Source organism: Orycteropus afer, unplaced genomic scaffold, assembly GCF_000298275.1.
Source record: "Orycteropus afer afer isolate SDZICR_OR568_19922 unplaced genomic scaffold, OryAfe1.0 scaffold00039, whole genome shotgun sequence".
NCBI classification, from domain to species: Eukaryota; Metazoa; Chordata; class Mammalia; order Tubulidentata; family Orycteropodidae; genus Orycteropus; species Orycteropus afer.
In genome coordinates, this window is record NW_006921626.1 from 3044207 (window position 1) to 3067582 (window position 23376).

The 23376-nt window shown below is 36.9% G+C and overlaps 1 protein-coding gene across 1 annotated transcript in view; it reads left to right on the plus strand.

Moving 5' to 3' along the window:
* Positions 1-23376, plus strand: part of MARK1 (microtubule affinity regulating kinase 1) — a 123454-nt gene that overhangs the window by 51571 nt on the left and 48507 nt on the right. The window contains exons 8-9 of the mRNA XM_042780421.1: positions 13349-13585; positions 13668-13787. Coding sequence (XP_042636355.1) covers positions 13349-13585; positions 13668-13787 — 357 coding nt within the window. The remainder of the gene's footprint in view (positions 1-13348; positions 13586-13667; positions 13788-23376) is intronic.

Sequence of the window (23376 nt, forward strand, 5' to 3'; positions counted from 1 at the left end):
ATTATCTTCTGTGTCTGTGTTAATTGGTTTCCCTTTTCTTTGTTGAAGAGGGTCTGTGCAATCCTTCTGCCTAATCCGCCATCTTGCCGGAACTCCCTTCTTTGTCTTCTTGAGCCACCTTTTGAAATCTTCTATTTAGGTCTTTTATTTCATCATTTCTTCCATTCACTTTAGATACTCTCTGTTCAAGAGCAAATTTCAGAGCCTCTTCTGACATCCATTTTGGTCTTTTCTTCCTTTCCTATCTTTTTAATGACATTTTGCTTTCTTCATGTATGGTATTCTTGATGTCATCCCACAACTCCTCTGGTCTTCAGTCATTGGCGTTCAGTGTGTCAAATCTGTTCTTCAGATGGTCTCTAAATTCAGTGTGATATAATCAAGGTCATATTTTGGCTCTTATGGACTTATTTTAATTTTCTTCAGCTTCAACTTGAACTTGCGTATGAGCAATTGATGATCTGTTCCACAGTCAGCTCCTGGCCTTGTTTTGACTGATGATAATTGAACTTCTCCATTACCTCTTTACACAGGAATCAAACCAAAATCAGTTTGATTCCTATATATTCTATCTTGTGAGGTCCATTTGTGTAACTGCTGTTCATGTTGTTGAAAAAAGCTATTTGCAATGAATAATTCATTGGTCTTGTAAAATTCTATCATGCCATCTCCAGTGTCATTTCTATCACCAATGCCATATTTTTCAACTTTGTTTCCAACTTTTCCTTTCCAATCCCTAGTAATTACCAGTACATCTTGACTCTGCATTTGCTCAATTTCAGACTGCAAAAGTTGATAAAAATCTTCAGTTTCTTCATCTTTGGCTTTATTGGTTGGTATGTAAATTTGAGTAATAGTAGGATTAACTAATCTTCCTTGTGGGCGTATGGATATTTCCCTATCTCTGACAGCATTGTACTTCAGGACAGATCTTGAAATGTTCTTTTTGGTGATGAATGTGACCCCATTCCTCTTCAATTTGTCATTCCTGGAATAGTAGGCCATATGATTGTCTGATTCAAAATGGCCAATTCCAGTCCATTTCAGCTCACTAATGCCTGGGCTATCAATGCTTGTGCATTCCATTTCATTTTTGACAACTTCAATTTTACTAAATTCATATTTCATACATTCCATGTTCTGATTATTAATGAATGTTTGCTGCTGTTTCTTCCTATGTTGAGGCATGCTCCTTCAGCAAATGAAGGTCCTGAAAGCTTTACTCCATCCACATCATTAAGGTCAGTTCTGCTTGGAGAAGGGAGCTTTTCCCCAGTTGTATTCTGAGTGCCTTCCAAACTGTGGGGCTCATCTTCTGGCACTGTGTCATACAGTGTTTCATGGCTGTTCATAAAGTTTTCCATTAATAGATAAGATGGTGTTTCACTGCTATTAGGAAGGTTTTCAGTGGCCAATTTTTTCAGAACTGGATGGCCCCATCATTCTTCCTGGTCTGTGTCTTAGTCTGGGAGCTGCGCTGAAACCTGTTCACCATGGGTGACCCTCCTGGTTCTTAAAATACTAGAGGCATATCTTCCAGCCTCACAGGAGCACATAAGCCACAACAATATGGCACAGTGACTGATGAATGGTGAATATCCTTCTTAGTGATTGTGAAGTTGTCACTCATTATAGTTTCGATTCATTTCCCTAATGGCTAATGATGTCAAGCATCTTTTCATGTGTTTATTGGCTATTTGTATATCTTCTTTAGGAAAATGTCTATTCATGTCTGTGGTAGTTACATTCCTGTGTCAACTTGGCTGGGCTTGGTTGAATGGCTGGGCAGCTGAATGTAGTTATTATTCCCCATGGTGAGATTGGTAATTAACTCTATGGTGGAATCTATTGGAGCAGCTGAGTAGCTGCTTTGGGTATGTAGTCTGCTTCCGGTATATATAAGAAGTAGCTTTGGGAATGGTCTCTTAGCTTATGGCACTCTTGGACCCTGCGTGTAGCCATGTCATTGTTCATCAGCCTGCCATGCACTGCCGACGTTGGGACTTACAATGGACTTGAGTTAATGGCCTACTATGTGATTTGGTAACATCGGGACTGTGTCATTTTACTTGTTGACCTTCGGCTTGTTAACCTCAGCAGCCAGTAGCTGCCTGAGTAAAGAGATGCCTGTAGCTTCAGTGAGCCAGGAGCAAGAGGCAGAGCTGAAGCCCAAGCCCAAGACTTTCACACAGCTCCTAGAGCCTGGCACTTTGAACTCAGACTTCTAGCTTCCTGAACTTTTTCCTCAAGCCATCCCATTTGTGGTATATTCCTGTCAGAGTGGTACTAGGTAACCAGAACAATGTCTTTAACCCATTGTTTTAGTTGGATCTTTTTTCTGTTGTGGTTGTTGGAGGAGTTATTTTATCTTCTCTATATTCAACACCTATTAGATATAGGTATATAAAATATTTTTCTCCATTTTGTAGGCTATCTTTTCCCTTTGTTGATAATACCTTTTGATGCATGATTTTTTTTTTTAATTTTTATGAAATCCAATTTATCTGCTTTTTCTTGTGATACTCATACTTTTGCTGTCAAGTCTAAGAATCTATTGTGAAAAACATAGTCCTAAAACATTACTCCTATATTTTGTTCTGAGTTTAATGGTTTTATTTTTTATATTTGGGTCATTGATTTATTTTGCATTAATTTTTATATATGATGTGAGATAATGGGTCCAGCTTCATTCTTCAGCATGTGGAGATCCAGTTGTCCCAGCATCATTTGTTGAAGAGACTATTCTTTCTCCATTGATTGGACTTGGCATCTCTATTGAAAATCAATTAACGTTTTATGTGTGGATTTATTTCTTTACTCTCAATTCTATTCTATTGGTCTGTATCTCTATCCTTATTCCAGTACTACATTGTTTTGATTCCTATAGGTTTGCAGTAAGTTTTAAAATTGGGAAGTGTGAGTCCTCCAACTTCGTTCTTCTTTTTCAAGATTGTTTTGGCTCTTGGCGGCCCCTTGGCACTCCCATGTAAATCTGAGGATTTGCTTTTCTATTGCCAAAGGAGGGGAAAAGGAACTTGGAATTTTGATAGGGGTTGTGTTGAAACTGTACATTGCTTTGGAAAGGCCTGACATCTTAATATTGTTTTCCAGTCCATGAACACAGAATATCTTTCCATTTATTTAGGTCTTCTTTATTTTCTTTGAGCGATGTTTCACAGTTTTCGATTTACAAATCTTTCGCCTCCCTAGTTAAATTTATTCCTAGGTATTTTATTCCTTTAGGTGCAATTGTAAATGAAATTCTTTTCTTAATTTCCTTGTCATTTTGCATATTGCTGGTGGTGGTGTAGTGCCTAAGGCATTTGACTGCTAACCAGAAGGCTGGCGGTTCAAACCCACCGTCACTTCTCAGAAGGAAGGTTGGGCAATCTACTTCCGTAGTGATACCACCTTGGAAATCCAAGGAGAGGTCACAGTGAATCAGATCTGACTTGACAGTAGTGAGAGTTTTTTTGGTGTATAAAAACATAAGTGATTTTTTATGTTCATGTTGTATCCTGCAACTTCACTGAATTCCTTTATTAACTCTTGTAACTTTCTTGTAGATTCAGTAGACTTTTCTGCATATAGAATTAGGTCATCTGCGAATGGAGATAGATAGTTTTACTACTTCTTTTACCATTTATAAAACCAGACTCACTGCTGTTGAGTCATTTCCAACTCATAGCAACCCCCATTGGGTTTCCGAGGCAGTAAATCTCTACAGAAGTAGATTGCCCTGTCTTCTTTCCGTGGAGTGACTTGTGGGTTTGAACTCCCACCTTCTGGTTAACAATCAAATGCCTTTGGCACTATGCTACCAGAGCTTCTTGCCTTTCCCATTTAGATGCCATTTATTTCTTTTTCTTGCTTAATTGCTCTGGCTAGAAAATCTAGTACAGTGTTGGATAGTAGTGGTGAAAATGGGCATTCTTGTCTTTTTCCAGATTTCAGAGGGCAAGCTTTACATTTTTCACCATTGAGTATGATGTTAGTATGGGTTTCTCACAAATATCCTTTATCATATTGAGGAATTTTGTTTTATTTTTAATTTGCTAAGTATTTCTATCATGCAAGTTTTTTTTCAAATTCCTCTTCTGTGCCAATTGAGATTATCATATGGGTCTATTAATGTGGTATATTACATTGATTGATTTTCTTATATTGAACCACTGTTGTATTTCAAAGATGAATCTCATTTGGCCATGATGTATAATCTGTATGATATGATACTAAATTTGCTTTGCTGATGTTTTTGTTGAGGATTTTTGTGTCTATATCCATAAGGGGTCTAAAATCTTATGGGTTTGGGCTACAGTTTTGTTACTTTGTGGTCTGTTTATCTGGCTTTGGTACCACCAGAATGCTGGCCTCATAGAATGAGTTAGGAAGTTTTCTCTCTTCTAATTTTTGTTTTATTTGAAGAGTTTGGGAAGGATTGGTGTTAATTCTTCTTTAAATGTTTGGTAGAATTCACCAATGAAGCCATCTGGTTTTGGACTTTTCTTTGTTGGAAGGGTGTTGATTACTGATTCAAACTTTTTCCTTTTTCTGCATTTCTTGGGATTTTTTTTTATTTCTTTCGGTTAATTTAGGGTAGTTGGTGTGTTTCTATGAAATTTCCCATTTCATCTAGGTTATCTAATTTGTTGGTGTACAGTCTTTCATCGTATTTATTATGGATTGAACTGTGTCTCCCAAAGATATGTGTTACAAGGCCTGACCCATAGGCCTATGGTTATAATCCCATTTGGGAATGAGTTTTCTTTGTTATGTTAATGATCCCATGTCAGTATAGAGTGTATCTTATGCCAGTCCCCTTTGAGATATGAAATGAACAGATAGGCACAGAGAAGCAAGTAGAGATAGGGGAAGATATATGCCAAGTCAAATGAAGATCACCAAGGAACAGAACCTGAAAACAGGCAAGGAACTTCCTCCAGAGCCAACAGAGAGAGAGAGCCTTCCCCTAAAGCTGGCACCCTGAATTCAGACTTCTTGCCTTTTATCTGAGAAAATAAATTTGTTTGTTAAAGCCACAGACTTCTGGTGTTTCTGATAGCGATAAGACAAAATTCTTTTAAAACCCTTTTTATTTCTATATGATTGGTAGCGATGTCTTTTCACTTCGGCTGATGTTAGCTATTTGCATCTTTTTCCTTATTTTCTCTTTTCTTCTAGCTAAAGAGTTGTTGATTTTTCTTATTGTGATTTGGGTGAAAGTTTGTAGAGCAAATTCACTTTCCATACAGCAGTTCACACACACGTTGTCTCATGATATTGACTACAATTTACCCCAATGCAACAGCTCACCTTCCACTTCTTCCCGATAATTACCTCTTCCCTGTGTCCATTCCTCCATGCACTCCTGCCCCCTGAGCTGTCTCCCTATGCATAAACAGCCCTTCTTTCTCCCATGATTGTTCTCTCCAAGGAGTGTATCTACCTTGGGTACATGTTCAACTAATATGCCTGTCTTTTGTTTGGCTGGAAGCCACCCATGTGGGTTCAATTCCAGACCTGAAGGGCAGCTAGGGACCATAGTTTCAGGGGTTCCACCAGGCTCTATCAGACCAGCAAACCTGGTCCCTGTTTTTTTGTTTTGTTTTGTTTTCCCAAATGATTTTTGAGTTTTGTTCCACATTATTCTTCCTCTCTATCCAGGATCTCCTTCATAGATTTCCCCGCTCTGAGTGGTTGACAGTGGTAGCCAGGCACCATCTAGTTCTTCTGGTCTCATAGTCGTATAGGCTGAGGATCACATGGTGTACCAGTCACGAGGACTAATTGTTTCCATGAATCTTTGGTTTTCTTCATTCTTCTTTGCTCTGGACGAGGAGAGACCCATCGTTGCATCTAGATGGCTGCTTGCAAGCTTTTAAATCTCAGTCGCTACTCGACAAAGTAGGAGGTGGAACAATGTTTTGTGTAGTATGTTATGCCAGTTGAGCTTGATGACCCCTGCGACCATGGTCCTGAGCCCACAGGTTCAACTACTCACTCCCCCTGAGTAGCTGGCTGTGACCAAGCAGTGACTACAACGTTGTCCCTTGTCAGCTCTACTATACACCTGGGAATTCTTATAGAACATACAAATACAGTTGTAGAACCATTGTCTGTCAACCCTATACGTGGTTTTGGGTACACTCCCTGCTTCATAGACATATGTAATAGTTCAGCCTGCCCACCCATCTATCCACCCATATACCCGCCTTTGCCTTCACTGACAGTGCAGTACTCTGTGTGCAAAAGGGTTCATTTTTGTTGTCTGCACCTCCCATGTACCTCTCTATGTCTTCCTCTTCCTCAGTGCCACCATGTTGATCACTCACATTTGGTACATTTCCCTTCTCTTCACCCAAATCAATACTTATCTCTATCTATCTAACAGTGTTCCCTCCTCTTCCCTCCCCTCCCACCCCTAGTAACCAACAAAGAAAAATTCCTTCCATATATAAACCGTTCCTTGACTTTTACAATAATGGACTAAAGATTTGTTGATGTTGTGATCTTTCAAAAAACTAACTACTTCTTGTTGTTGATGCTCTCTGTTGTTTTTCTGTTCTCTATTTCTTTATCTCCACTCTAATCCTTTTTTTCCTTTCCTTTTAGCTTTAAGCTTTGTTTGCTAGTCTTTTTTCCAGTTCTTTGAGATGTAAAGTTATGTTACTGATGTAACATACCTTTGTAATGTAGGCAATTACAGCTAAAATGTTCCCTCTGAGCTTTTCCTTTACTGCATTCTGCAAGTTTTGCTATGTTGTGCTTTGATTGTCATTCATCTCTCAGTATTTTCTAATTTCCTTTGTGATTTTTCTTTGACCTATTCATTGTTTAATAGTGTTTTTAATTTTCATGTTTTTGAAATTTTCAGTTTTACTTCTGTTACTGATTTCTGCTTTCATATTAGCCATATAATATACTTTGTATGATTTTATTCTTTTAAAATTTATTGAGACTTGTTTTGTGACCAAATACGTGATCTGTCCTACAGAATGATGCATGTGCATTTGAGAAAGATAAATATTCTGCTGTCATTGGCTGCAATGTTCTGTAGATTTCTATTACGTCTAGTTGGTTTATAGTGTTGTTCAATCAAGTACTTTGATTCTCTCATTTGCTTAAAATATTTTATGCTTTATTGTTAAGTAAACATATATATTTATAAGGGTCGTATCTTCTTGATGAATTGACTTTTTAAAATCATTGCATGATGTCCTTCTTAGTCTTTTGTCACAGCTTTTGACTTAACATCTATTTTTGATGCTAGTATGGCCTGTTTCACTCTCTTGGTTACTGTTTACATGGACTATTTTTTCCCATCCTTTCATTTTCAACCATTTTGTCTCTTTGGATCTAAAATGGTTCTTTGGATCTATAATGCATACAGTTGGATCGTATTTCCTTATTGATTCTACCAATCACTGTTTTTTTATTGAAAAGTTTAATACATTTAATGTAATTACCAATAAGGAAGGACTTACTTCTGCCATTTTACTATTTTCTGTGTGCCTTGTAACTTTTTTGTTCCTTATTTCCTCCAATTCTTTCTGCCTATTTCTGGGTTTAGTTTATTTTCTTCTAGTGAACCATTTTGATTAATTTTTATTTCCTTTTTGTATGCTTTTTTGATATTTTCTATTTCATTACTGTAGAGATTACATTTAACATCTTAAAATTTATAACAACCTAGTTAAGCAACTTATCTTTAGTAGCATACAAAAATTCTATTCCTAACCCAAATCACAATTAAAAAAATAAATAAATTCTGTTCCTATACCACCTCTTTAGGTTGTTGTCACAAATTACACCTCTATACATTCTGTGCCCTATAACCACATTTATAATTATTTTTTGTCTTCTAAATCATGTAGACCATAACAAGTAGAATTACTACCAAGAACACCATAAAACTAGCCTTTATATTTACTCATGAAATTACCTTTACTGAAGATTTTATTTCATGAGGCTTCAAGTTACTGTCTCTAATGTTCTTTCATTTTTAACCTGAAGCACTCCCTTCAGCATTTCTTATAGGGCAGTTATCATGATAACTAAATCTCTTACCTTCTGTTTATCGTGGAATATCTTAGTTTTATTCTCATATTTGAAGGACAGTTTTGCCAGATATAGATTGCTTGGTTGACACTTGTTTTCTGTCAGCACTTTAAATATGTCCATCTCACTGCTTTTTGGGCTTCGTGGTTTCTAAGGTGAAATCAGTGCTTAATCTTATTGAAGATCTCTTATATATGATGATTTGCTTCTTTCTAAGCTGCTTTCAAGATTCACTTTTTATCTTTGGTTTTTGAGAGTTATAATGTGTATCTCTTTGAATTTGTTGTACTTTTAGAATTCAGTTAGCTTCTCAGATATATAGATTCGTGATTTTTCATAAAATTTGGAAAGGTTTGGCTATTGTTTTTGTAAATATTCTTTCTGCCACTTTCTCTCTTTCCTTCTGGGACTCCAATGATGAGTATGTTGGTCTGTTTGATGGTGTCCCACAAATCCCTTAGTTTCTGTTCACTTTTCTTCATTTCTTTTCTTTTTGCTCCTTCTTTCCTATAATTCCAGTTTTCCTATATTTAGGCTCATTGATTATTTCTTCTGATAGTTCAGATCTACTGTTGAATTCCACTAGTGACATTTCATTTCGTTTATTGTACTTTTCAGTTTTAGTAGATCTATTTAGTTCCTTTTTTAAATTTCTATCTCTTTATTGATACTTGTGGTAGTTAAGGTTGTATGTCAACTTGGCTGGGCTTGGTTGAGTGGCTGGGCAGCTGGTGGTAGTTATTCCCCATGATGAGATTGCCAGTGAACTCCATGGGTGGGATCTACCACAAGCAGCTGCTTTAGGGATGTGATCTCCTTCCTGTATATGAGAAGCAGCTTTGGAAATGCTCTCTAGGCTTATGGCATGCTTGAGCCCTGCATGTAGCCTGTCGTTGTTTAGCAGCCTACCATGCTCTGCTGACCTTGGGACTTTCAGTGGACTTGAATTAATAGCCTGCTGTATGATTTGGTAACATCAGGACTGTGTCTGAGTGAAGAAAAGCCTCTTGCTTCCATGGGCTGGGAACAGGAGGCAGAGCTGAAGCCAGGTTGAGGGGCTTTTACCCAGACTCTAGAGCCTGGCACCTTAAACTCAGACTTAAACCCTCTAAAATGTAAGAGAATAAACTCCTGTTTGTTAAAGCCGTCCCATTTGTGGTATATTCTTGTCAGAGCAGCAGTAGGTACTCTCATTTGGTTAATCCATTGTTTTCCTGATTTCCTTTGATTTTTTTGCCCATGCTTTTATTTAGCTCCTTAAGCATATTTAATACTATTATTTTAAAGTCTCTATCTTGTACATCCATTATTTAGGCTTCCATAGGATGATTTCTGTCACTTTATTTAGATCTGTTGAATGAGCCATCCTTTCTTGTTTCTTTGTATGGCATGTGATTTTGTTGGTTGAAACCAGGACATTTGCATATTATAATCTGCTAAGTCTGGAAATCACATTTTCACCCTTTGCCAGGATTTACAGTTTTCCTTTTGTTTTAAGTTGTTGAATGCGCTAGTGGTTCATTTGTTTAGTAACTTCCCCCAACTGGTTTGCAAGCACTGTTTTCTGGATGTATATCGACAGTGGAGTCTGTTCCTTAGCTTGTGTTCAGTTAGGGTTTGACAGAGATATCCTGGAATGTTTGGCAGGGAGCTCCCACAATCTTTGCAAATTGGTTTGGCATTAGAGCCCTACTTCAACACTTAGCCAGGCTTGCAGTGAACTTAAGTATTAGCCCAAAAAACCAATGTGAAAAAAACTGAAAGATCTGTTAATAGAGGATTGGTTAAATTCTTGAATATTTATACTATGGCGCACTAAAGCTTCCAAAATGAGTTGTATCCACATATTGTGATGTGAAAGACGGCTGTGATATTTTTTTGTAAAATACAATTTGCAGAGTAGTATATAGTATATGATGCCATTTAGAGTGAGTTTATATATTTGCAAATGCATGTGTGTTTTATTGCCATGAGAAAAACATGATTACCTCTGGGACATCTGATTATGGAGTGGAGAAAACTTTCATATCTTAATTTATATACTTCTGCAATAATTGATGTTTTTGTTTTACAAATAACACATACCATTATTGTGTTTATAATTATACAAAAGCTTTTTTTGTATGTAGTTTATCCTTTCTTTTGTATACGGGTAGCTAATTGTCCCAACAGCATTTACTGAACCATCTTTTCTCTAGTGATTCTGACTGCTATCTCCTTCACATACAAAACTCCCATGAATACCTGGGTCTCTTTCCAAGCTTTATTTTTTTCCATTGATCTTTTTGTCCTTCCAGCAGTACCTTTTCATTAAGTTTTTATATCTCATATGATGGTTGTTCCCTCGTTGTTTTTGTCCAATATATTTTGACTGTTCTTGGCTTTTTTATACTTCAGTGTGGATTTTATTATTAGATTGCCAATTTCTGTAAAATATCCTGTTGGAATTGCATTCAGAAAGACATTGAATTATGAATTAATTAGAAGAAATTACCTTTTTTTGAATCATACCATCTGTAAACATGGTATATCTTTCTTTTGATTTGGGTCTTTTGTTTCTTTCAGTGAAGTTATTTGTTATCTGTCAATCCTTTATACATTGTTAGTTAGATTTGTTCTTAGATATCTTTAGATTTTTGTTGTAATTGAAAATAGTATAGTTTTAAATATATACTCTTATATATTTAATATATTTAATACATATGAGTATGAAATATATATATAAGGTTGTGTTGTATAGTAACATAATTGTTTTTGTTATTTTTTTACAATACAGATAATTTTGTTCATTCATTTCATTTTCCTATACCTTTTGTCTTTTCTGTCATCCTGTGCCTTTTAGGACCTCCAATTAATAATGAAAAGAATTAGTGTTATCATGTATCCTGACTATGTTCCTTGTTTTAAAATAATTTTCTATTGAGTTTAATATTTAGTGTAAAATTTGGTAACTATTCTTTACTGAACTGAAGAATTAACTTCTATGCCTGGATTACTAACAGCTTTTTTTCTTTTCTTTTTTCTAATCTTTAATGATTGCTGAAATGTCATCAACATCTTTTGCATTTATTGAAATTATCCTAATGATTTTTCTCTTTTAATTTGTTGACATGGTGAATTTAAGTAATATGTTTCAAGTTGTTAAACCATCCTTCCTTTCCTGGGATAAACCCTGCCAGTTGTTGTCAAAAGTCTAATCCTGTATTTTGGTTCTTTCTAAGTTTACAAATTTTCTACTCCTCTAAATTTTCTGCTTCTCATTTTTTTCCTGAGCTATTACAAAAGAAATCACTTATCCAAAAGAAGAGAAAGAAGAGGGTTGTTTCTTGGCCTGTATGTTTTACTCCCAGTTTATCATCTCATTTATTATATGAAACAGTCTGCAAAAAAATCTTGTTCAATACCCTGCATTTTCCCTCCAATCTGGAGGAGGGAGTTTTTCTGTACACATCTGAAAGGAAATCTTGGAACCTCCTCCATTTATCCTTTTCTGAGACAGCTGCTTACTATGATATCCATCCTCGACATCTTTAAAGAGACTGAGAAAAATCCATATTGCTCACAGATGACTTTGGAAATTTACAGTGACCAGGCTTTTAAATCAGAACTTCAGAATTACCTGATTTTGTCACATAGTCCATAAATTCTCACCTCATAGTTCAACTTTCAGGCAAACAATAGAGACAGGCCTATAAGGTGATCAGTAACAGCAGGGAAGTACATAGCTCTTAGAACACCATATGATATCTAAAGGGCAACAGTTACTCAGGAATAAAGCCCAGAAGGCAGGAAGGGATAGGAAAGAAGGGTGAATGGAACAGTAAACACAGGGAGGAAGTGAGAAGAGTGCTGTTAGATGGTGGGGATTGTAATGAATTTCACAAAGCAAAATATGTATGAATTGTTGAATGGAAAACCATTTTGCTCTTTAAAGTTGCACCCAAATCACAAAGAAAAGTTTTTTAAAAATTATAATATAAATAAATCTCCCAAATTGATTTACTTAGATAATATGCCATAAATGATAACACATTCTTGATTGCATATTATTGGGTGCTAGGTGTATTTCCATTTTCCAAACAAAACAAAAACAAATATTCTGAGCTGGTACACCTTTGAAAAGAAAAGGAGGAGGAGGAAGAAGTCTATGTGGACTGAGTGCCTGGCTCTGAGGACTTTCAGACCCTCCAATGATAGAGAACTCAGACTTTCATTTTAGGCAAACTTTGATTACCTTTTGGGGGCTTGATAAAATACATCTACAAGGTAACCTGTAACTTTGTTTATCTTTTGGTTATAACATGTTGTTGTTGTATGTGCTGTGGAGTCAGACCCGACTCATAGCTGCCCCTCCTTGGGTTTCTGAGGCGGTATCACTATGGAAGTAGATTGCCCAATCTTCTTTCTGAGGAGTGGCTGGTGGATTTGAACCTCCAGCCTTCTGGTTAGCAGTTAAGTGCCTTAGGCACTACGCTACCAGAGCTCCTCGGTTATAACATAGAGTTTAAAATAAAACGTGCAAAAACAAATCCTTTATTGAATTGCTTGCATTTTCAAAAGGCACATTTAAACTTTTTCTTTGAGTGATTTTTCTTTGAGGATTTAGGAAAACCAGCATCTCAAAACATAGGGACAAAAATGTCACTGCTTTTTACCCTAACGTACCTCTAGAGGAGAGTCTAGTTTTAGAACAACAAAAGGAAGTTTAAAACAGACAGCAGATCAAACGGCAGCTGTATTGCTTTGTTTTACTGACAGAATAGTACTTTGTTGAAATAGCATTTTAAAAGGGAGGACAAAGGAATGAATTCATTAGTCACAGAACACTCTAATGACAGTTATTTTGGATATACTGTTGAGCCTTGCATTCACCAGTGATACCCTTTTAAAATAGAGCTCTTTTTAGTAAACTTTGTGGTCAAGAGGGATTAGTGTTATGATGACTTACAGTCTTCAGAATAGGTTATATTAAAGTACAGATATTTTTTTTACCATGGGGAAAAAATTGGGTTTTATATAACCTGTTTGGGGAAAAAAGTTTTAAATAGCATACTTTAAACAGATGCATATGTTTATATAATGAGAGCTTTCCTTTATAGCCTTAAAATTCAATCTTAGATATAATTCTGAATAGTTATACACTGAAGTACCATGCTGGGCTTCTGAAATTTGATACTGCATTTTTAAATGAGAAGCAAGAAATTATTGTTTGTGAGCTGAAACAATTATAATGCGTATTTTTTATTTTATGTAGGCTTTTTACATTGTCCTGTTTGTTGTTTCCTCTTAGGCTGAAAACCTTCTCCTTGATGCTGATATGAATATTAAAATTGCTGACTTTGGTTTTAGTAATGAATTTACAGTTGGGAGCAAATTGGACACATTTTGTGGAAGTCCACCCTATGCTGCTCCTGAGCTTTTCCAAGGAAAGAAGTATGATGGGCCTGAAGTGGATGTGTGGAGTCTTGGAGTCATTCTTTATACGTTAGTCAGTGGCTCATTGCCATTTGATGGCCAAAATTTAAAGGTATCAGCTAACTTTGTTAAGTTATTCTCAAATGTGATAATTTGAAAAGCCAGCTGTAAATGATTTCTTTTGCTTTTGTAAGGAACTGCGGGAGCGAGTCTTACGAGGGAAATACCGTATTCCCTTCTATATGTCCACAGACTGTGAAAATCTTCTGAAGAAATTGTTAGTGTTGAATCCAATAAAAAGAGGAAGCTTGGAAGTAAGTAATTTTTTGTACTTTAATTAACCATTAAAACATTCCAGGAACTGAAAAGCATTTCTAATAATTTTTTTCTCAGTGATTTTTAGGAAAATTGTTGAACTGAATTTATCATTTGTTTGGAGCTAGGGAAAAATGACTTGAGTCTTTTTTCATTACTCAAAAATTGCCACAGATTTCACTAAAGACTGTTGTTTCTTCCTGATCTTGCAGGGAAGTGTTGAGCATAAAACAACAACGTAAAAATAGAGATAAAATTGACTTAGTTGGAGGATGAGGAAGATCTAATTTCTCTCAAAAATTCCTTGGCCCAAAATGGAAACTTTGTGCTTAGTAGGCACTCAATAAACATTTCAAGGATAAAGGAAGATAGTGAATATTCTAATCCAGTGAATGCTTAATATCTGTGTCTGAAATTAGTAACTGATGTTTAAAAAATTAAGGTGCTTTGGTGGTATAGTTAAAAAGGAGCTCTGGTGGTGCTGTGGTTAAGGCATTGGGCTACAAACCAAAAAGTAAGCAGTTCAAACCCACGAGCTTCTCCATGGGAATAAGAAGAGGCAATCTACTTCCATAAAGATTTATAGCCTTGGAAACCTGATGAGGGTCACTATGAGTTGGAATCAACTCTATGGCACTGGGTTTTGGTTGGTATAGTGGTTAAGGTATTTGTCTGCTAACCATAACGTCAGTGGTTCAAACCCACGAGCCTCTTTGTGGAAAAAAAATGAGTCAATCTGCTTGCATAAAGATTGACACCCTTGGAAACCCAGTGAGGGTTGCTAGGAGTTGAAATCAACTTGATACCATTGAGTTTATTTTTTTGTTTGTTTTTATTTAAAAAATTAATAATAATAAAAAAGGACATTGTGCTGAGTGAAATAACTCAATCACAGAAGGACAAATATTGTATGAGCCCGTTACTGTAAAAAGACAAAAGAAGGGTTTGCTTAAGGAAGGGAACTCACTTTGTAGGTTACCAGGGTGAAGAGGGGAGGGGAGGGAATAATTTAGGACTAGTTGTGAGCCACATGCTGAGGAGGGTAAGGGGAGGGTTTAAGAAAAAACAATCACTCAATATCAGTACAGAATATTTAGAGATATTTAAGTAGAAAATACTGGAAACAAACATTTCATTCCTTGACACACTGTTACGTTGGCTTCATACATTCCATGCATGTGGTTATTTATAATAATAGAACCTATTATAAATTTCCCAAATATGTTACAGCTACATTTTATTAAAGGGTCACATAGCCAAAATGTCTAACCATTTTTCCTGACATTGAAGTTAGAACAACGTATTCCTTAATATTTTGCTCATCTGTTTATAAGAATGGTATCTTCGCATATAGTAAAATAATTTCAGAAATTCATCATGTATGTTCAATAGTGCTTTTTTGTCTTCATTTATTTACCTTAATAGAAAGGGTAGAAAATTCAGAAAATTAACCTCATTAAAATTGTACTTTTATAGTGTAGCAATGGGGCTTTCTGGCACGGACTCCATGCTGGTTAGGAGACATCCTTATAGTGAACTATCCCTGTGTACAGAGCTCTCAGGTTAGTTTGGGCTTTGTAATTTTATTTCCACAAATATTTCTCACAAAAAGATAAAATATATTTTGATGAAAGTTAAGGGATGGTGAGGAGCTCTGGTAGCATAGTGCCTAAGGCACTTGACTGCTAACCAGAAGGCTGGTGGTTCAAACCCACCAGCCACTCCTCGGAAGGAAGGTTGGGCAATCCTACTGCCGTAGTGATAACTGCCTCGGAAACCCAAGGAGGGGTCGCTAGGAGTCGGGGCCGACTCGACGGCAAATAACAACAACAACAACAACAAGGGATGGTGACTTCCATTGAGAAATTATTTTACATGTTTTGTATTAGAATCAAGTATTAGATTTTTATGTTACAGAGATACTAATTTAAGTATGATCAGTTCCTTCCTGTGACTTCTGTGTTTTTTTCTTTGTTGGGAAAATAATATGTTAATAATGTTTTAATAGAGAATTTGTGCAGTTGAAGAGCCCATTTTTATATCATGATATTTCTAAACTTACTTTCAGCCATTATTCATAGAAAATTATGTGAAATAGTTAGAAAATTAAAACTGTTGAATTTCCTGACAGTTCTCAAGTTTTATGGGGACATAAAAAATCTCTTCTTAATCCTGCTTTATGATCCACTTTTAGAACCCACCTTATGTGATATTACTTAATTAATTGCCCAGGATTGAAGCATCAACTAAGTTAATGAGCAGAGTGAAAAGCACATGCAAAAATTATTTTGGGAAAGTAAATATTACAAATCTCTTTGGCATCTGATATGATATACTTAGTGTCTTAAGGATAATGGTTTAACAGCAACCAAATATTTAAGACTTCTATCCTTAGCATTAAAATGTAAAGGATTAAAGAATTAGTTATTTGAGGTGAATTTAAAAGCCAAATTATCATTATTAAAATATTTTATCATCAGAAGCTCAACTTGGTGTATCTGAATATAGTCTGTAACCTCTTGTTCCAAATTAACAAAACTAAGTTTGTGTCATCCATGGAACCTAGAAATCATACTGGAAATACTATTTTAATACTGCAGGTGTCACTATACAGTGGCTGATCTGCTTCCCCATTCTCAGAAATAACTTTCCAGAGAAATAGGACACCATAAAAAAGTGAAAATAAAGATTTGTTCAGCAAACCTTAGGAAACTCCCCTTAAAATAACAATGACCTTGAAAATTATATAGTCTTCTCTTTTTTTTTAACTTTTCTTATAAACTTCATCTTTATTTTCAGCTCAATAGGGAAGAATCCAGCTATTTAAAAAATAAAAATAAAAAAAACCCCTCATCTTTAGGGTTGCACAGTAAGGATCACCATGAATCCAGTCCCCAAAATGTGGATTGGATTGATTCAGTCCTACATTCTTAATTCTCCATCCACATCTCCACTTGCCCCATGACATTCTCTCTGACCCTGTCCACCCAGAGCTAAGTCAGAGCTTACAATTGAAAAAGACAGCATCCTTCATACTACCAAATAAATTCTAGCTGCAAACTTGGTGAATCCACTAACCCCATTCTTCTGATCTGCTGATTACAGATTAGAGACTAATTTCTCATTACCCTTTGAGGATGCCAGCCACAAACTTAGGAGTCCACACAGACACCCTTAATTTCTGATCTGACTTGCTGGCTCCTACTACCCCTTTAGGTTTGTTAATTCACTGGAACAGCTCATAGAATTGATAAAGAGTATACTGTACTTAGGACTACAGACTCATTATAGCCAAGAAGAGTACAAAGAAAGATACATAGAGAAAGGTCTGGCAAGATTCCCAGCATTGAAGTTTACAAGCCCCAGTGAGACACTACCCTCCTGAGAGCAGATGTTCTCTCCAACAAGGATGCCCTCTGATCCTTAGTGTTCTGGACTTTTTATTGGCTGGTCCTACACAATAGACAAAAATCATGTCTCCTGAGGGTAGTTGACACCAACTTCCCAGGTCAGTCTTTCCTAGCCAATATACCACTCACCAGCACAAATCCACTGGTGTGGCTTGGAAGTCTTAGACCAAGGCACCTCAATTATTACAAAGGTTTTTTTCTCCACAGCCACAGACAAAGGCCACTTTACTTGAGTAAAGTAGATTCTGTACCCTACAATTGTTAAACATAAATTTGTATATGTGTAATGTTTTCGTATTTTTATTCTACCTTTTATTAACTTAATATTTTCTCCTACATTGTTGTTGTTAGGTGCTGTCTAGTCAATCCAACTTACAGCAATCCTGTGTATGGCAGAATGAAACGCTGCACCATCCTCAACAGTCTTTGTTACGTTTGAGCCTGTTGTTGCAGCCACTGTGTCAATCCACCTCATTGAGGGTCTTCCTCTTTTTCACTGACCCTCTTCTTTTCCAAGCATGATGTCCTTCTCCAGAGACTGGTTTCTCCTGACAACATGTCCATAGTATGGGAGACGAAGTATCACTTCTGCAGAGCATTCTGGCTGTTATTCATCCAAGACAGAGTTGATTGTTCTTCTGGCAGTCCGTGTCATTTTCAGTATTCTACACCAACATGACAATTCAGATCTATCACCGCTTCTTTTCCTTATCATTTCCAGCTTTCATATGCTATGAGGTGATTGAAAACGTCATGGCTTGAGTCAGGTACACCTTTGTCCTCAAAGTGACGTCTTTCCTTTCTAACACTTTAGAGGTTTTTTGCAGCACATTTGCCAATGTAGTACGACATTTGATTTCTTGACTGCTGCTTCCCTGGTATTGATTGTGGGTACAAGTAAAATGAAATCTTTGACAACTTTAATATTTTCTCTGTTTATCTTAATGTTGCTTATTGGTCCAATTGTGAGGATTTTTGTTTTCTTTATGATGAGGATGTTGAGGTGCAATCCAAACTGAAGGCTGTACTTTTTGATCTTTATCAGTTAAGTGCTTTCAGTAAGCAAAGTTATGCGTCTGTATATCGTAGGTTGTTAACGAGTCTTCCTCTAATCTTGATGCTGCATTCTTCATGTAGTCCACTATCTTGGATTATTTGCTCAGCATACAGGTAGAATAAGTGTGGTGAAAGAATACAACCCTGCCGCACACCCTTCCTGATTTTAAACCATGCAGCATCCCTTTGTTCTTTCTGAATGACAGCCTCTTGATCTATGTACAGGGTCCTCATGAGCACAATTAAGTGTTCTAGAATTCCTGTTCTTCACTATGTTAGCCATAAATTGTTACGATCTACACAGTTGAATGCCTTTGCATAGTCACTTATATAGAGGTAAACATTTTTCTGGTATTCTCTACTTTCAGCTAAGATCCATCTGACATCAGCAATGATATCCCTCATTTCATGTTATCTTCTGAATCTGGCTTGAATATCTGGCAGTCGATGTATTGCTGCAATGATTTTTCAGTTATCTTCAGCAAAATTTTGCTTATATGTGATATTAATGATACCGTTCTATAATTTCTGCATTCTATTGGATCACCTTTCTGTGAAATAGACACAAATATGGTTCTGTTCCAGTCAGCCAGGTCTTCGAAATTCTTCGCAATTGTTGAAACATCTCAATTTGTATTCTATCAATTCCTTGATTTTTACCAATGCAACCTGGACATTTTTTTCTTCAATACCATCAGTTCTTGATCATATGCTACTTCCTGAAATGGTTGAATGTGCACCAATTCTTTTTGGTACAGTGACTGTATATTCCTTCCACCTTCTTTTGAGGCTTCCTGTGTCATTCAGTATTTTGCTCATAGAATCCAGAATTGCACCTTGAGGCTTGAATTTTTTCTTCAGTTCTTTCAGCTTGAAAAATACTGAGTGTGTTCCTCCTTTTTGGTTTCCTAACTCCAGTTCTTTGCACATTTTATTACAGTTCTTTACTTTGTCTTCTCCAGCGGTCATCCACTCTTCCACTATAAATCTTAGAGCCAAGTCCCTTGCCAGATACGTAATTATCAGCAAATATGAATTTGTTGATGTCATTTTTGTTATGTCCTTTTTTGTGGTGTCAATTTCTTTGTTCCATATAATTAGGAGCTCTGGTAGCATTGTGCCTAAAGCACTTGACTGCTAACCAGAAGGCTTGTGGTTCAAATCCACCAGCCACTGCTCGGAAGGAAGGTTGGGCAATCTACTTCCATAGTGATACTGCCTCGGCAACCTAAGGAGGGGTCGCTATGAGTCGGGTCCAACTTGACGGCACATAACAACAACAAATAATTTTCTATGCTGAGCTCGTTTTGTTTATGAATCGTGTTATCACTTCCTTCATTGCTGTTTTAGTATTTGTTTAATATTTCTGCTGGTCCTCTTTTTTGATGTGAAAGTTTATCATTTTTCTTTGAGGTTACCCTGTGATTTATAGTTTCCTTTCCAAGTTTAGAACAGTCCATTCTGTCTTGTAGTTGTCTTGACTTCCCTACCATCTACAAGTTCTGTTGCAACACAATTTTTCCCCTTTTTTTGGTTTGTAGTTGTCCACATTTGTCAGTTGATGTCCCTGGTTCCCTGTTTACAATCTTGTAGGCTTATTTACTTTGCATACTTACATAGCTGGGTTGGTTTCTGGGTTGTATCATCATGTTTGTTAATGGTCAGTTGTTGGCTGTTATTGCTTCTCTGTCCAAAGGCACCCTTTAGCATCTCTTGTAAGATTGGTCTTGTTTTAACAGATTCCCTTAATTTCTGCTTATCTGGAAATGTCCTAATTTCACCATCATAGTTGAGGGACAGTTTTGCTGGGTACATAATTCTTGGTTGGAAATTTTTCTCTTTCAGGGTTTTATACGTACAATTGCATTGTCTTCTTGCCTGCATGGTTCCTGCCGAGAAATCTGAGCTTACTCTTATTGGTTGCCCCTTATAGGTAACTTTTTGTTTTTCGCTGCTGCTCTCATGATTCTTTCTTTATCTTTGGTTTTGGTAAGTTTGATGATGATATGTCTGGATGATTTTCTTTTGGGGTCTGTCCTGTTTGGGGTTCATTGGACTTCTGAATGGATATATTCTCATCTTTCATCATACCAGGGAAATTCTCTTCCAACAAATCTTTGACAATTTTCTCTGTGATTTTATTCATCTCTTCTTGTTCTGGAATTCCAATTAAATGTATGTTATTCCTTTTGATGGTATCCCACATGAACCTTAGGCTTTCTTCATTTTGTTTTGATCTTTTTTCTGATTGATCCCTTTCCAAAGAAGTGTTCACGTATTTGCCTTCAGTCTCCCTAATTCTGCTTCTTTGCCCATTCAATGTCTTATCTGTTTCTGAGAATTTAGTATTAATCTTCTGAATTTCTGTGTGTAGATATTGTATCATTTCTAATTTTTCATTTAATTTGTCATTTTCTTCCTGTATTGTCTTTTGAAATTGTTCTAGGGTTTCCTCTGTGTTTTCTTTGGTCTGTCTCTCAATCCTTTGAAGATACCTAAATATAATTCTTTTGAATTCCTTATCAGGGAGTTCCAGTGCTGCATCTTCCTCAGGGATGCATTTTGGGTCTGTATCCTGGTCCCTTGTTTCTCCTGCTTTATCTCTTTGTGTGGACTGTGATGCTCTGTTGTCTCTGAGGCATTGTGATGTTTTTGTGTTTGTATTTAATTGGTGATTGTATGTTGGAGTGACTTGCCCACCATTTTCATTTTCTTTGTTTTGTTTATATATTATCTACACAAGCAGGGTACTGTGCTGTGCTCCTCTCTTTGCTAGTGGGCAGCACTTATATATTCACCACCTGTCTCCTTTCCTGTTGTCAGCCTCTCGTATGTCCCTGCCAACCTTGGCAAACAGAGCCCATTCTTAGGTCCCTGGAATCCAAATGAGAATGCTATCACTTTAAAATCCAAAATGGTTGCCACTTATAAAGATTCAAAATGGCTGCACCTTTGGTCACTTTAAATATCCAAAATGGCTGCCACATGTAAACAAAAAAAATAACTGCACCCTCCGGACACAGAAAGTCAGGTTGTCTCCCACCTTGCTGTTTCCCTTCCTAGTCATAGGCCACCAGTGCAGTTATCCCTGCAGCCGTTGGTGATCTTTAGGTCAATTCTCAGGTCCCAACACCACTTGGAAATATTCAGGCTGTTGGTCCCATCGGAGTAGCTGACAGTCCACAGCTCCAACCATCTCTGTACTCACTGTTTTCCTTCAGGTTTTTCCACTAGTTGGTGCCTAATCCACTTCTGTATAGTTCTTTTCAAAGCTCAGGGCTCCAGGATTATCTTCTGTATCTCTGTCAATTGATTTTTCTTTTCTTTGCTGAAGAGGGTTTGTGTCGCTTGCCTGCCTATTCCTCCATCTTACCAGAAGTACCCCCCCTTTTTTATTTTTTAATAATTTTGAGTTTTGTTCACATTGTTCTCCTACTCTATCCAGGATCTCATACATAGATCACCCTCCAAGTGATTGACGTTGGTAACTGGGCACCATCTAGCTCTTCTCGTCTCAGAGTCATATAGGCTACAGATTGCATGGTGTACCAGTAGCTTGGACTAATTGTTTCCGTGAATCTTTGGTTTTCTTCATTCTTCTTTGCTCTCGATGAGGAGAGACCCATCATTGCATCTGGATGGCCACTTGCAAGCTTTTAAGATCCCAGTCACTACTCGCCAAAGTAGGATGTGGAACAATGTTTTTGTGTAGTATATTATGCCAGTTGAGCTTGATGTCCCCTGTGACCATGGTCCTGAGCTCAAAGGTCTAACTACTCACTCCCTCTGGATAGCTGGCTGTGACCAAGAAGTGACTACAACCTTTTCCCTTGTCACTTGTGCTATATACCTGGGAATTCTTGCAGAACATACGAATACCCTTGTAGAAATATTGTCTGCCAACTCTATACATGGTCATGGGCACACTCACCCCTGCATAGACATACCTAATAGTTCAGCCTGTCCTCCATCTATCCACCCATAGATCAATGTTTGCCTTCACTGACAACACAGTACTATATGTGCAAAAGAGTTCATTTTTGTTTTCTGTACCTCCCATGCACTCTCTCTGTTTTCCTTTTCCTCAGTGCCACTGTGTTGATCACTCAGATTTGGTACATTGCCCTTCTCTTCACCCAAATCAGTGCTTGTCTCTACCTATCTAGCAGTGTTTCCTCCCCTCCCCTCCCATCCCTGGGAACCAACAAAGAAAATTGCCTTCCATATATAAGCCTTTCCTTGACTTTTTACAATAACAGACTAGTACAATATTTGTCCTTCTGTGATTGACGTATTTTACTCAGCACAATGTTCTCCAAGTGCATCCATGTTGTGCAGTGTTTCGCAGATTCTATGTTACTCTTTAGGGTTGCATAGTACTCCATTGTGTGTATGTGCCACAGTTTGGTTATCCTTTCTTCTGTTGATGGGCACCTAGGTTGTTTCCTCCTTTTTGTTATTGTACATGGTGCTGTGATGAACATGCTTGTGCATGTATCTTTTTTGTGTTGGCTCTAACTTCTTTTCTTTCCTGTCTTTTTAATGGCCTTTTACTTTCTTCATATATGCTGTTCTTGATGTCATCCCATAGCTCATGTGTTCTTTGGTCATTAGCATTCAATGCCTTAAAGCTGTGCTTGAGATGGTCTCTAAATTCAAGTGGGATATGCTCAGGGTTGTACTTTGGCTCTCATGAAATTGTTTTAATTTTCTTCAGCTTCAGCTTGAAATTTGTTGTTGTTATTGTTGTTATATGCCATTGAGTCGGACCCAACTCAGGAACTGACAGTTTGTTTAGCAGCCAAGGCCTGACCTTGTTCTATCTAATGATACTGCGTTTCTCCATCATGTCATTCCACAGATGTAGTTTACTTGATTCCTGTGTGTTCCATCTGGCTAGGTCCACATGTGTAGTAACCATGTATGTTGATGAAAAAGATGTGTCCAATAAGTAGGCTGTTGGTGTTTCAACATTTTGCATGCAATCTCTGGCATCATTTATATCATCAAAGCCATATTTTCCATCTATCCTCTTTCATTGTTTCCAACTTAAACATTGTGTTGTTGTTGTTGTTAAGTGCCGTCGAGTCATTTCCAACTCATAGCGACCCCATGCACAGCA